Source organism: Equus caballus, chromosome 6 (assembly GCF_041296265.1).
Source record: "Equus caballus isolate H_3958 breed thoroughbred chromosome 6, TB-T2T, whole genome shotgun sequence".
In the NCBI taxonomy this organism is placed as follows: domain Eukaryota; kingdom Metazoa; phylum Chordata; class Mammalia; order Perissodactyla; family Equidae; genus Equus; species Equus caballus.
The window spans coordinates 60,726,258-60,741,274 of record NC_091689.1 but is presented as its reverse complement, the minus strand read 5'-3'; the positions used below and the strand labels follow the sequence as shown (position 1 = coordinate 60,741,274).

The following is a 15,017-nucleotide window of genomic DNA, read 5'->3' as shown; positions in this document are numbered from 1 at the left end:
TTTACAATTTTAAGGAAAAATAAATGAGTGTGGTTTGTTTGTAACAGTTTAGCTAATGAATTCACAAGCAGATGTTTTACGTCAAAGCTGCCATTTTCAGCATAATATGCACAAGTGAAGAGAATGGTTTTGACATATTATCAATATTGCAGTCTTATCAAAAGTAACATGCCAGAATGCGTTTGTTCTAAAAGGGCATTGACTTTCAATAAAATGTTTTTGTTGAATTACAAAATTTTAAAATATTTACAGATCTAAACCTAGAGATGGGCCAAGAAAAGTTACTGATAAAAAAGTTAATGGATAAAACCATTGAATTTTATTCTGCTGACATGATCAGGCAGTGGGCATTGAACAAATTGGACCCTAAACCATTTTTAAAGGCATACTCAATGAAGAACATTTTGCCTGTGTCACTGATGGTATCTAAACAGTTGAGTGGGTGGCGCTCTGGCCCCATTTAAACAATAACTGTCACTATTTAAACTGTATTTTTACAAAGTCAGTGATTATGGCATTCACATAGAAAATAGCTCCTATCTTGGGATAAGATTACATGGATAATATGGTTATTATGATACTAAAATATCCAAATTACTTCTTTGATGATAGAGGATTTTGGTGTAGGATGAATGAGGTCATGGGGTTCAATCTCCTACTTTGGCTTTATTCTGTGCCAGGGCCAGTCGGCCCCATAGCCAGTTGTCTCACAAATAGGTGGAAGAAGTAATTTCCCCAAAAGGCTACCAGTTTCAGGAGGGGCTTTAGAGGCACCAAGAAGGCCTGCTATCCAAAATAAAACTCCTCATTCATCGGCTGATATCTTTCCATCTTGCTTTTACATAAGGCTTTGAACCTCAAGAATCTTTTTATGACCGAATAAATACAAACTAATGCAAAGTTCTATGAGAGGACAAAGAAAAACCAGCTGTTTTGACCTAGTGGGTCAAGAAAGATACAACAGGGGTGACCTTTAGGTCTTGAGAGCTAGTAAAGGTAAGGTCGTGCAAGTGTGTCAGCCAATGAAGGATTTGGGACATGCTACTTCTGTGTCCAACCTCCTACAGGGATACAGGTGGCAGATGGAAAGAAAAGATGCGATGACCATCTTATATAAAAGAAAATTTCACATAAGGCTAATTTTTAAAAAATGAGGTGGGATACTGTGTAATGCTAAGTTAATTTTCAGAATTTAGAATTTCATAATAAAGATCTACTTGAGCACTGTTGAGGACTAGTGTCTCCCCAGAATTCCTGTGTTGAAGCCCTAACCCTTACTATGATGATATTTGAACCTGGGGCCTTTGGGAGGTAATTAGGTTTAGATGAGGCTATGAAGATGCGGCCTCCATGGAGGGATTAGTGTCCTTCTAAGAAGAGGAAGAAAAACTGGAGCTTGCTCGTGCTCTCTCTTGACCATGTGAGGACACAGTGAGAAGGAAGTTGTCTGCAAGCCAGAAAGAGGGTCCTCACCAGTAACTGATTCTGTCAGCACCTGGATTTTGGACTTGCCAGCATCCAGAACCATGAGAAATAAACGTTGTTTAAGTCACCCAGTCTATGGGATTTTGCTACAGCAGCCCGAGCTGACTAAGACAACCACCAATGAATAGAAAAGTACCCTTTTATTGAGAGGTAAGACAAATGTATTTACAATATTCAATTGTTAGATCATATAATCTGACTGTGAGACCTTTTAAAGCAGCAGTATTCCAGGAATTACAATTTATAAGGGGAAAAGAAAAACATTCCAGATATGTTTCTGTTACAGAAAATACATTTGAACAATGCCAGAAACACTTAAGGCTAAGCAGTATTAGACCTTTTCCTCCATCTTTATAGCAATAATCAAAGTACATTTTTGTCACAAAGACAGAAGGCTAACTTGGGAAAGGAAGAAACAATACAACGTACAGAGCTTTCTGTCAGAAGACTAGTGTGTTTAAAAATAGAGCCGCATCAATGGTTCTGAATAAGAAATATACAATGCTGCCAAGCAGTCCCAAACTCACATTTGAGATTGATAGTGGATTGATTGAAAACTGAAAACTGCTCGAGCCTCTCAATCTTACTAAGGACTGGGAGATTATCAAATCATTTACATGCTTCTGTCTAAGAATGCTTTCTGAAATAAGATTGTTGAAAAAGAGATCTCTGTTACAGTGCAAAGAACATTTTGATAGAAATTTATGTCTACAAAGAAGTTAAATACAGATGTTCCTTACATTAACAGATACTGTTCTTGCTCTAAAAAGGCAGAATTATCTAGCCACTATAAATAACACGGGTCAGTCAAAAATATGTATAACTGAGTCCTAGAGGGCAACTTGTACAAGTCAATCCTGAAATATGTATATATTTGACACTCTCCAAGTGAGGATATTACTTTTTTGAAGACTATTAGACACAACGCTAGGTCTTTTATTATTCAACAACTATTGAGGTAGGAGTCTCATTTTGTCAATATCATCTATTTTCACAGATTATGTCATATGTCAAATGCCAGTACCAAAGAGACAGTAATCCACAAGACTGAACCATCAGGCTATATACCAAGTCTTTCCTTCTTTAGACGAGCAAGGTTGGGAGTTCTCTGTGCATTAAGCAATTTAACTAAAAATAACAAGCTGCAACATATTTTGTAGACGTTTGTAAATAAAAATCGCTAATTTCAATTATCATTTTATGCATTAAAAAGCTTTGCAACTCTTAAAAAAAAAGTAAATAGTGCAATCATTAGTGGTAAAACAAATAGTACCATGGCTGTTGAAATGTGTTCCTACATCTACCACAAAACTGCCACCTTGGAAAACTACTAATGAAGCAACAACCACTGTTTCTTACTGCCTGTCAAGCAGCAAGAGCAGAAAAAAAACCATCATTTTTTTAGTGTCACATTTTTAAAAACTATAGCCAGTTTAATTACAGCAAAATAACTTCAGCATGTGAATTCAGATATCTTCTCCATGAATTCAAGATGAAGAATGATCCTATGAAGCATACATCATGCATATTGATTTTTATGTTAGGAAAAAGCTGAAAATAAGGGAAGAACTCAGCTTACATGAATAGCCCTTAAAAGATAGCTGTAAGTTTAACCTTTTGACATGTTACCTCTTAAAGTAAACATTAGCAATAGTTAGTTACTTTGATTTATGTAAAGCAAAATAATAGAACTGCTAAAATTAAAAAAAAAAGAAGGAAAAAGAAAGAAAAACTCTATCATGACGTGGAAAAACCCATTTGGTTTGCATCATTTCATATCTTAAACAAAAGACTACTTAATGAAACAAGCTGCGTAACAGACTTCTTCATGGTCTAGAATGCTTTTTGTTAACTGCGTACACGTAATGAATGATAGATACTTAGGTCAGACTCCCAAGAAGTATGAGTATTTCCAGAGTGTGTTGCTGACCAAAACAAGTGCTTAGTCAGCTCTAACTGAGGAACTAAAAGCTAGTAAAGAATGACCTTTGTATCTTCCAACAGAGACTATCTAGTTTAGATTTTCATCTGGCTTTAAAATATTCAGATTCAGAAGAATCATAAAAGTTTTATTTTAACCATGTTTACAAAAAAAAAGTGATTCATACATCAAAACTGGGTTTTCCTTGGTTTTAATACATTAAAAAGCCATAATCCAATTGAACTCATGCATCACTTTCAGAGACACAGTGCAAGTGGAAATATTTTTGCCATTGCAGTGGACATTTCTAAAAAGCAAATGCCTAAGGGTGCTCCTGCACCTTCAAAATAGAAAGAAAAGAAACAGGCACCACAGTTCTCTAAGGATGGCTGTGTTTCGCACATTGTGGAAAAATAAAAAGTGCCTTCAAGAGTTTCAATATGCATTGTAACATAGATTTCATCTCCTTCAATTTGCTTGCTGACATCTCAGATTACTTGATTAGAAGCCTGTTTTCACTGCTTCTTTGTTAACTGCTGTTGGTATTTTGTAGGCTATATGTTTTAAACTTCTGTAAAGAACATTGCAAGCTATTTCATGTGATTTAATTTTGTGCTGAATAGTCTTCGAAGGATTTTATAAATAATACAATATTTTAAATGAGTCTTCAGTTCAATTGTTGTTATACCATATTGTTGCTTTCTCCAACTTTATCTACAAACTGCAAAGAGAAGAAAAACAGATAATTAAAAGAAAGCCTACAGTATTATATAACATTATATTAACATTTTAAATGTTGACTTAAAAACCCAGCTTTATAAGAAGATTTGTGGAAATTTAAGGTATGACTGACAATGACTAATTCAGTATTACTCACCACTATCCTCTGACACGTAAACGTGTATAAAAATTTTTTTCTCTAAAAGTTGTTTTTTTTTTTTTTAAAGATTTTATTTTTTCCTTTTTCTCCCCAAAGCCCCCCGGTACATAGTTGTGTATTCTTCGTTGTGGGTTCTTCTAGTTGTGGCATGTGGGACGCTGCCTCAGCGTGGTCTGATGAGCAGTGCCATGTCCGCGCCCAGGATTCGAACTAACGAAACACTGGGCCGCCTGCAGCGGAGCGCGCAAACTTAACCACTCGGCCACGGGGCCAGCCCCCCTCTCTAAAAGTTGTTTTTGCATGACATGTTATACATATATGTGACTTTAAGGGTGCAACACAAGAAATGCAACACAATGAATAAAAAAATTGGATAAAATGAAGTTAACACTGTTAGCTTAACAAAAAAATAAAAAATAAAAAGCTGAAATGTCAGCCATTCATGCATTAATGAACCCAATAAGATATTTCAACTGACCATTACTGTGGATCTCTTCTGGGCCTATGTAGTCTTTGAACAAACAGATTTAACTCCATTAAGTTCAATAATTAACAACAGCTATTGACTAAAAATACTTTAAATGTGTATTCTGGACTTAATACTGAAAGCGGCAATGACATTAAAAATAGATGTAATGATGCAAGCGTAAATTTATAATTACTGAATATAAGTTTTAACACACACTAACGTAAGCGGTTATTTACTTTGGTTACTCCACCCCATATATAAAGCAAGTGGGCTTTCTTCGGCATTCCAGATGGTGATGCAAACAAATATTGAAACAAAGTAATTAGTGGAGACATTAAAAGTTACATAACCCAAGCTACCATAGAAATCTAGCCATCATCTAACTCTTCTTCCATTTCACTATTCACATTTTCACTTAAGCATTTACTATAATGAAGTAATAACATAGGAAACATAATTTATGGTATTGGGTGTCATTTATGCAAATACTGAAGAATCCTTAAATTAAGGACACGAATAATGATTACAACTCTATAACTAGAAGTTTCAATAATTTGAAAGCCATTCTAAGTATAAATAACGTTTGACTACTGTATGAGTTTGGAGATTAATGCCAATGAAATCAGGACATACCCCTATAAGCCTACGTTCTAACATTTTATATTATCACAAATAGATGCCTGGCATACTGTAACTAAAGTTGCTCTGAAAGTACTCAAGGAGTCACTAGAATTTTAAGGTAAATTTAGGTGGAGAGGAAGCACAACATTCTCTCTCCAAAGATAACTTCAAATACCTAGGCTGTCTGGGCTGTGATGTTCTGACTCTAAAATTGACTTGAGGATGGAAATGAGATTAGGCTTATAGTGGTACCCATTCTTCCAGTGGGTAAGCCATCCTTTAGCTCTTTGAGAATTCAATAAATGCTATGGACTGTCTCTCCAGAAAAATCTACAGAAATCTGTAAACAATTTTAGGAAGTTGATGGCCCACCCTGGAGAAACAGATCTGATAAGACAGTTCAAATTGTGCGTGGAGCTAGGAATAGAATTTTATCATCTGACTCGCAGTATAATAGTGCTTTATTTAATTGTCTTAATGCACCGCATCTGGTGATACAGTCTAAGAAAGAAAATATTTCTAAGAAATAATGATGTCCTTTTTATATTATTACTTCTAAAATTAGAGATCATATAAAAGTTAACTGAAAAGTGTCTTGAACTCTCAAAGAGAAAGGTTGCAGAGCATATCAATCTCAGCTATATTAAAAAATAGAGAACAACATTAAAAATGGATACAGTGAAACAAAATTTTAGGCCTTGTAACTTCAGCAATGATTATTTTCTCTGGTATGCTTGGTAACCATGGTGTATGTGATACAACCATCATAAAAAACTTATCAGTTAATCATGTATCAATTACTCAAACTTCTAGAAGCAAAGAGCATCAAGAGTTATTTATTTTGATGGTTTAAAAGTTCTATTTCCAAATATATGATTACTTACTGATCTAATTCCAGGTAAATTCAAGAGGGATCCAAGGACTGGCACTCTTCTAATAAAGCCAACGACCACAGGAAAGAAGCCCCTTGGAGAGGGAAAAAGAGTTGTTAGAACTTATACATTCTCTATTACCAAAATCAATCGCTAACCAGACACACAGAAAGGATCCTGTTAAAATTCCGAATGCTTTAGAGACTTCAAACTTCAGTTAACATTTCTTATCTCTCCCTGGGTTTGATCTTTTCCTTAATTACACACCTATAATATTTTGCATATACATCTGTAACAATATTACTACTATATTCTACTGGTACCTTTACAGTCTATTTCCCATATTAGAAACAAGAGATTCTCTAAAGTAGATTTGGCATTTAATTCATTTTTACATCTCCTATTGGTAATACTGTGCCTGGCAGACAGAAGACAAAGGATATATATTTCTTGAATAAATACTTAAGTCAACCTTACTTAAAGGTATTTTCTCACACTGCATACTATTGTTTATTCACTTGATAATCGTAATTTGTAAAATGCTAACTGATCAAAATCTCCCATACTGTATTTGGTATAAAATTTTCTAATATGTATATGCACTAACAAAATTGCCATCAAGTGGTAGTGACTATGCAGTATTAGATTCTATGTATTAAAATGCTGGATCTATCTATGTATATGCTTAGTTGATGAAAACAGCAAACATAAAGACAGTGCCTTAAAATGTCAATCAAATGAATTTTATTGCATTGAAAATACATGATAATTTATACCCTTAGATAGGCAATCATCTACATTCAATAAACATTTTTATAGTTGACTGAGTTATCTAAAACTGCAATAAAAGGATTCAATGTAAACAAAAATACATTTAAGACAATTATAATCTTCTTATTCATGCTGATGCAAATATCTGGGATTTTGTAATAATTATTTAACATACTGGTTTATTGAAAGAGAAAAAATAGAATTGCCTTACCTGAACAAGAGAAAGAATCCATAAATTTCGAATATCATGCCTATCAAAGGCCAACCAATAAGGACTACAAAAACACCTCCCAGGAAAAATCCTGTAGCTTTCATTTTATGTTTTTGGAAGAAGAATCTGAATGTTCTTTCTAAACCAATTACAAAAGCCAAGCCAGCCACAAATAAAACCTAGAAGAAAAAGAAAAGGCAACATAGAAAAAGTAGGTAAACACTCTGCATAAATTGGAAAAGTAAGCTCAAAGCTAAATATAATAAAAATAAGCACATCTGGCTTTTAATATTGGCAACTGGCCAGAGAAAACGACCATGCACACCAAGAGGCAGAATCAAGGAGTGGGCTAAGCATGTTAAGGTTGTAGGTGTATTCCACTCTTCTCAGTCCTCTGCTATGTTGATTAAATGGAGAGAAAGAGAAACAAAGATGAGAAGTTACCAATGGGCATCTGAATCTGCAGTGGTTTTCCCAGGTTAGCTAGATGGGGATGGCTTACTAAAGAAGATGAGTGGCACGGTAAGAGAGGGAAGCTGCCCATCAACATGTCACTCGAAAGGTACTCCTGGTTCTGAAAACTTCACCATGGGCTATAGGAGTTCCTATGGATGGAAGAAATACTGACATGGCCGAGCTGATAGTAGAAGAAACCATGCAAAACCAGGAAGAAGATTCTAGTTTATTAATTCCAGAATATCTGGTGGCAGCAGAAATAAAAATACAGCCATGTGTTCTCAGATACACATATATTTTGTATGTTTTCAGACAGCAGACAAGAAACGGTCATCTATTAAAAGCTTGCTTTTCCCCAGGATTTATTCCCAAATATTGCCTTTCTTCATTAACTTTCTCTAGGGAAGAATATTTCACACAAAAATTTACTAAGCCTAATGGTTAAGCCTTATATTCTGAGATACCAATGCCATTTATATTATTATTTATCAAAATAGCAATTTTGTTATCTTTTATATTTTCCAATTAAAAGCCCAATGGTAATATACACTTCAAAAGATATTTAATCATCATTCAGTGACTTTCTTGCCCTTGTAGAAGGATTATTATTTGTTTCTAGAACTCTTGTACAACCTCCATTCATGAACACATTCCAAACCAACAATATACATACCTTTCTTAGCAAGTCAATATTAATAGAGATATATTTTTAAAAGGTTTAAATGGTTTAAAAAAAATCTGTTTATTTTATGCTATTGAACCAAATGTGAAATTTCAGATGTTTAAAGCAAAAACATATTAGCAAATTTACCAAGACACGGGGGCTATCAAGTCACCTATTTTGAACTATTTATAGGCAGCCTTGATTTAATCTACTGTAAATCACGTAGCAAACACTTAACAGAGTGGTCATGGAATTAGAAAACCTCATTAAGTGTTTACCTTTTATTTAAACAGAAGGCTGACAGGTCTTATTCTGGATGGAAACAGAGAATCTAACAGGAATCTTTATATGCGTAACAGTAAATTATTTCCCCCAAATTTAATAGTAGGCAATAGTTTATTTGTAGTTAAACTTTCCTTATGAATTTAGTAAAAATATATATTGAAAAACTCACATTTCCAATAGCCAGTAGTGCTTTGTCAAAAAAGAGAATCATTCCAAAGAACAGGAAAAACACTCCAAATCCTGTTAATCCCATTCCAATTTCTGCAATATAAGTTACACGGTTAAGGGTAGAGAAAAATTAAAGTTACACTAAGATCCCTGTAAACTAAGAAAATTTTTCAGTTTTTCTTTTGGCTGACATAAGGAAATAGGTCCCCAACATTTCAGGTTAACTTTATAATGACATTTATTAAGATGGACAACAAATTAACATCAGCAAATTACCTCACAATTTAAACTATGAATGGAAATTTCTAATCCTTACATGAGACAGCATTTCTTACAAACATACCCATAAGAGAGGAAGATAAATCAGGATTCTAAGTTTGGTTATATATTTTTTCCCTCTCAAGAACCCCTCTGACACCAGACCTAAATATATGGGTTTACTTTTACTATTTATCTCCTTTCATAGTCTACGACTGTTACTTATACGCACAATATCTGTAGTTCCTTCTTTCCCCTTCTTAAAATTAATTCCTTATTTAACTCAGTGGAAATGCTACGGTAGGTCAGCACAATGTACTTCACTCTATTATACACTGCTTCTCACAGTGACAACAGGAAATACTTTGAGAATCAGGTCGCTGTCTTCTCAAGTTAATCTGCAGAAGGTTAGGCATCACTTTTAACTTCTTGATGGCTTATCATGGATTTATCTTCTAGAACTTTATCTAAACTATGAATCCAGATTTAGTCTAAGAGTCCTATAATCACCTCTCCAAAGTTTCAAAGAATACTGTCTTACTTAATATTAATATTCCGGGTTTTTACTCTTTGATTCAAAACAAAGAACTGTTGATCAAGTCCTAGATGCTGCAGCTGTTGTAGGTACCGAGTATACAGTGGTGGACAAAGTGTAGGCTTTGAAGTCTACGTTCACTCCGTATATAAAACTAATAATTTTATTGCCTTTACATTCTCTAGGACTTCTCTTTTCAGTCTGAAGAGTCTTAACTTTCTAAGGTTACAGTTGTGCTTTTCTGTTAATGCTGCAAAGCACAATCCACTAAATCACCTCCTTGATCACTTTCGCTTTGTTTTCAGGAAAGTCACCAATCCTTAGTTTACCTAGAAGCACTATCTGCATAAAACAATGAATCAGAGCAGAAACCATCGTACTTTTGGAAACACAATTTTAAATACACTATTAGTGATTTCTGATCTGTTACTTAACATTTTTGCCTCAGCTCCAGAAGGCTAAAATCTAGGTCACTGCTTCTTAAAAAAAATTTTAAGCCATATAAAATGTTCTGATGAGTTGGAAATTTATATCACATACTTTTTTCCACATCCTCCACCTCCTCAATTTACAGTTAACTACTCCTTCCATTCCAGCTACCTTTTTCTTCCAAAGTTAGTCTGAAAGAATTCAGCTGTCTATAAATATACTGCTAAGTATATTCCACAGATGCAAATTCCTGTGACAATTTGAGGCTGATACTTTCATGTTTAAATGCTTTAAGAAAATTTACCAAAATAACTGTTTAGATGTGAGACATAATTTCCTAGAGGATACTATGGACAAAAGAACAAGTAAAATTCCATTAAGTAACTATTCAGTAGCTAGGATTTAATCACTGGCCGCTGAGTTATTTGAACATGACTAATTTCTATCTTTTCACAAATTATCCTAATGATAACATAAAAATTTTGAGATATTTGCTCAACAGAAAGGAAATGATATGGAAATACACTTTATGTACTGAGAACTTACCATGAATTAGCCATTATGAGGTGGGCTACCTCGTATAACTTATCCTCCCAATACTACTCCAAGGTCGGTATTGTTACATCACTTTAGAGAGGGAGGAAACTGAGGTTTAGAGAACTGATTTAATTTGCTTAAGGTCCCACTTCTGGTTAGGCATTTGAACTCAGGTCTATTTGAAGCCAAAGATCGTGTGCCACACTGCTTCCCACAGGATTTTTTTTTCAGGTTCAATATGTTGGGTTAACGAAAGTCAAGGGCATGGGAGTATACCGAACTTCTAGAGGAGTGTCTTTAGGTGGTTCAAGTTTAATGTGATTAGTTTATTTAACATAAGTAAGTAGATGTCAGTAGAACTATTAAAAATGGACTGTGGTGAAAAAGGACAATGTCTGAATATGATTTTACGCTTAATGAAATGTTTACAAAAACTATGTTGTAATTACTTTAACAAAACTGTGAGGTTAAAAAGTAGCATGCGCCCCATGTCTCATATGGGCAACCAACTTCTCAGAGATTAGGAACTTACCCTGGATCTCAGAATCAGCAAATGTGTATGCGTCTGGGGGTGGGGAGGAAGGGTAGTGGCACTGTGGAGTCATACTAGACTTCAAATCCAGTCTTCAGACTCCACAGCTTACAGCTTTTTTTTTTTTAAGATTTTATTTTTTCCTTTTTCTCCCCAAAGCCCCCTGGTACATAGTTGTATATTCTTAGTTGTGGGTCCTTCTAGTTGTGGCATGTGGGACGCTGCCCCAGCATGGCTTGATGAGCAGTGCCACGTCCATGCCCAGGATTCGAACTGAGGAACCACTGGGCCGCCTGCAGCGGAGTGCATGAACCTAACCACTTGGCCACGGGGCCAGGCCCCACAGCTTACAACTTTAACTTGGGGACAAAAACATTCCTACTGCTTCATCCAGTGGAGTCCAGCAAGACACAGTTGCCTGTATCAGCTTTGCAAAAAGTGACACTGGCATGATGTTGCCACGTATTCTGTGATCTGAATGGGCCAAACGTCTCAAACTGACCTCACTGTGCCCTTTTCTCATCTCCGGAATTCCCTTCTTCCCTATGCCAGCGCATTCATAAACCCTCTGGGTATTAAAGCCCTACACAGAGCTGCCCTCTCACCACCAGAATCATACCCAGCAAAACAGATTTATCTTCCTTTTGTGCATTAGCAAACCTTCACTCCTCCTCCCCGTGTGTGTGCGTTTTTAAAGGAAAATGTGGTAAAAGCAATCTAATAAAATGAATTTGTCTGAAATAAAAAGCTCATTGTAGCATTTTCATAAGGAAAGATACGTTCAATCCAATGGCAATCACTGTTAGCATTTTGGTATCTTGTTTACAATATTTTAAAGCAGCACTGACTTTCTTACTATGCCCTTTAAAAAACAAAAAATTTCACAATAAAGAACTCCACTGAATATCAACTGAATATCATGGTAGAAGTTTGGGCAATGTGACATAATGAAGTAAAAATTTAGAGGCAGCACAGGAACTGCCTCACTCCATCCGCCTCAATAAATTTTCCAGGTTTTTTTTTTTGGGGGGGGGGGGCGTAGAATGCTATTATAGAAAACCTTAAAACAATTATGAATGGCTATTTATTCTGATCAGTACTTGGTCACCCTCTCCCAGAATCAGAATCCCAGAATAATTCTGGCAAATCACTTGAATGACGGCCAATTCCTGCAGTGAAACACACACATAAACAGCATTTGAAATCCAAAGAGCTTTTGGTTCCCCAATCACTTTTTGTTCCAATCCACTGTCCTACCTAAAACATTTGGCAAATGAGCAGCAAAGAGTATAATTTCATCTTCCTCATCAATTTAATGAAGTGAGGAGAACGCTTCCTATTCTGCCCCTATTCCTACCCAACCCCCTTGTTCTGGCTTTTGGAAGGATGTAAATCAGGCACCTGCCCCTAGAAGAAGTCTTCAATAGATGAGAGTCTCTGGGCATTGCGTAAGTAATTCATATTTTTATCTATGTAATAATCATAGACTCAGAGAGGAGGAGTAATAATACTTTAGATAGGAAAATGATGTAGAAACTAAATCCTGCTAATCTCTTTGGACAACCTAACTTTAATTTTGAGTATCAGTCAAGAGGAACAGAGCACTGTGCATCATTAAGAAAACAGCCTCCCAATATCCTACACGATCTCTCTCTCTCAAAAAATGTATAATTCTACAGGATAAATATCTACTATTGAAACTATTTTTGCTATGGAAGAATTTCATCATTCTAAGATCCAAATAAACTTCATGTCAAGTTGTCTCAGATGCTAGTAGGGTACAGTGAAAAGAACAAAGGTTTTAAGTCAGCTGACCTGGGGTCAAGACTTGTTTCTGTCACTTTCCTTATGACCACACACTGAATTTCTTTTGAATCGCCTTTAATTTATAAAAACGATATACCCCTCTCTGCCTTGTAGGGCTCTTAGAAGAATTAAGCATAACGATTTATATGAAAGCACATGGTAAACTAAAAGAACATGCTTTTATACAATTGCTTAAGAAAAAAAAAGGACTATACCTATATTTTCTCTGACCAGAAGAAGTGAGGCCAATAGATCAAAATGGGCACCCTTCCTGGGCCAGCGCAGGTGGCCCCAGGGTGCAGACCCAGTTGAACCTCAGGAAGGAAGGGAACCTGACTGGAGTGGTAGTGTGTGTGGAAGACCTTAGAAGCTCTGTGAAGTTCAAGTCACCCATGACTTGAACCCAAACCTTAAGTCTCCACTTTAAAAAAGGGTATTTTAAATGAAATTCTATTTTCATTTCAATACACTGTTCAATTCTTAAAATCTTGAAAATCCGAGTAAGTTAACCAGAAAAAGAAAACAAAGGCGTGGCAGATAAAGCAAAGTTGAGGCAAAAAGACTATCACCACCATCAAAAGAGAAGCAGCACAGGGTTGGGCAGAAATGTAAACAAAAAATTATTAAGATAGACACAAAAACAGGTAGAAAATTGGAAACGTTATATTGAAAGAAAAGGAAACAGCAATGTTAACCTGAAAGAGAAGATAGGCCTGGAGAACTCTGTGGGAGGCAGAAAGCTATGCTAAAATAATAATCCACAAAACACAGTACACCATATTAACGAAAAAAGTTGTTTAACTGAGCACAAAGTGGCTTTTTACTATTGTGGAAACGTTAACTGGCAGAAAAGTGAAGTTGTTTGAAGGTATTTTTGGAAGGCTGCTTCCAGGGGTGGCAAAAGGCGAAAATTCAAAATATTGAGGTGTAAGCATATTTTCAGAAAGAGCCTTCAAGAGGTGACATGTAAATTAGCGCCTCCCAAACAACCAGCCAGTAACTTGTACAGGACCCCAAGTATGTCACGTGCAGAAATGTCCCCTAGGACAGGGGCCCGGCATCAAACTTTCTCTTGTGGCCGTCAGCAGGACAAAGCACCAGCTCCCTGGGAGCCAGAGGCGCGACCCTGGTGCGAGACAGACGCTCCATGAAGGCTCCCCCCGCCCGGGCTCGGGCGTCTCCTGAGACCCCACTAACTCTCCGCCCAGGTCAGGTCCGCGACTGCAAGTCCAGCCCCCACGCCCTCAAGGCAGCCTTCCAGGTCCCCGCAGCCCTAGCTCAGCCTCGCAAGCCGCCGCCCCCAGCGCGGACCTTCATTCATTGCCCTGGCCGGAGAGGCGGAGGGGCGGGCGGGCGAGACCCAGGAGTGTGTGGGGCTCGAGGCGGAGGCCCCGGGGTAAGTGCTTACTCTGGGTGTCCGTTAAGGAGATCATGGTTGCAGGGGTGAAGACAGCGGCGACAGCACGTCGGGGGGCCCAGGGTGGGAAGCAACGTCGGGAGAAATGAAGCCGGGAAGCAGCCTAGATGAGAGCCGCCACGTCTTCCGGAAACACGCAGCCACCCCCACCCCAACATCAAGACCGCTTTCCATTGGTTAAACCCGCTCCCAAGATCAACCAATCACCACTAGTCTTGTTCGGTGACGCGCATGGTGGCCACACCCTTGACCAATTAGAGAAGGGTGTTACTTGCAATTGGTTGAACGGAGCGACCCGGAAGGGTGGATGCTCCCGGCTGGAGAGAAAGGAAAGCCTGGTGGCGGGAAGTTTTTATTGGAGAGCGGCTGAAGCAGGTGCGTAGCTGGGGAGATGGGGACAGTGGGGGCTTCTTTAGGGAGAGATTCTGGGGGTAACGTCTGTTAACCTCTGAAAGGGCTGATTTTTCTTTTTCCTGCCTGCGGGCGAGGCGGGTGTATCGCAGATCACTTCCTTGCACCAGTACATTGTCAGGGAGAAACGGGCGTTAAGCATCCCCGGCTCTAATGCATCTCGGGCCTTTAGGGGCACGTTCGACTGCCGACCGTTCTCTTTTTATTTCTAGCCTTTTCCATGCAGGAAGCTTGCTCGCTAAAGCTTGGTAACCACCGTTTATCGGGAAATATCCCTGGGGACGTGTAA

General features: G+C 37.3%; 2 protein-coding genes across 3 annotated transcripts in view; one reads left to right on the top strand and one right to left on the bottom strand.

The window, feature by feature from the left end:
* Positions 1–1,606: 1,606 nt before the first annotated feature.
* On the bottom strand, positions 1,607–14,489 carry GOLT1B (golgi transport 1B). 2 transcript variants are annotated; one of them, XM_023643220.2, is made up of 5 exons: positions 14,309–14,489; positions 8,805–8,896; positions 7,231–7,409; positions 6,261–6,342; positions 1,607–4,127 (listed from the first exon to the last, which is right to left on the bottom strand). In XM_023643220.2, exons 1-5 carry the CDS (start codon positions 14,331–14,333, stop codon positions 4,089–4,091), a joined length of 417 nt encoding a protein of 138 aa, XP_023498988.1. In that variant the 5' UTR covers positions 14,334–14,489; the 3' UTR covers positions 1,607–4,088. The 2 variants fall into 2 exon arrangements, with proteins under 2 accessions (XP_023498988.1, XP_070127124.1); XM_070271023.1 differs by lacking the exon at positions 1,607–4,127 and adding an exon at positions 4,770–4,797 and having other exon boundaries at positions 14,309–14,448.
* Positions 14,425–15,017, top strand: part of RECQL (RecQ like helicase) — a 48,043-nt gene continuing 47,450 nt past the window's right edge. The window contains exon 1 of the mRNA XM_001502159.5: positions 14,425–14,692. Within this exon, the coding sequence (XP_001502209.3) occupies positions 14,425–14,692 (268 nt within the window). The remainder of the gene's footprint in view (positions 14,693–15,017) is intronic.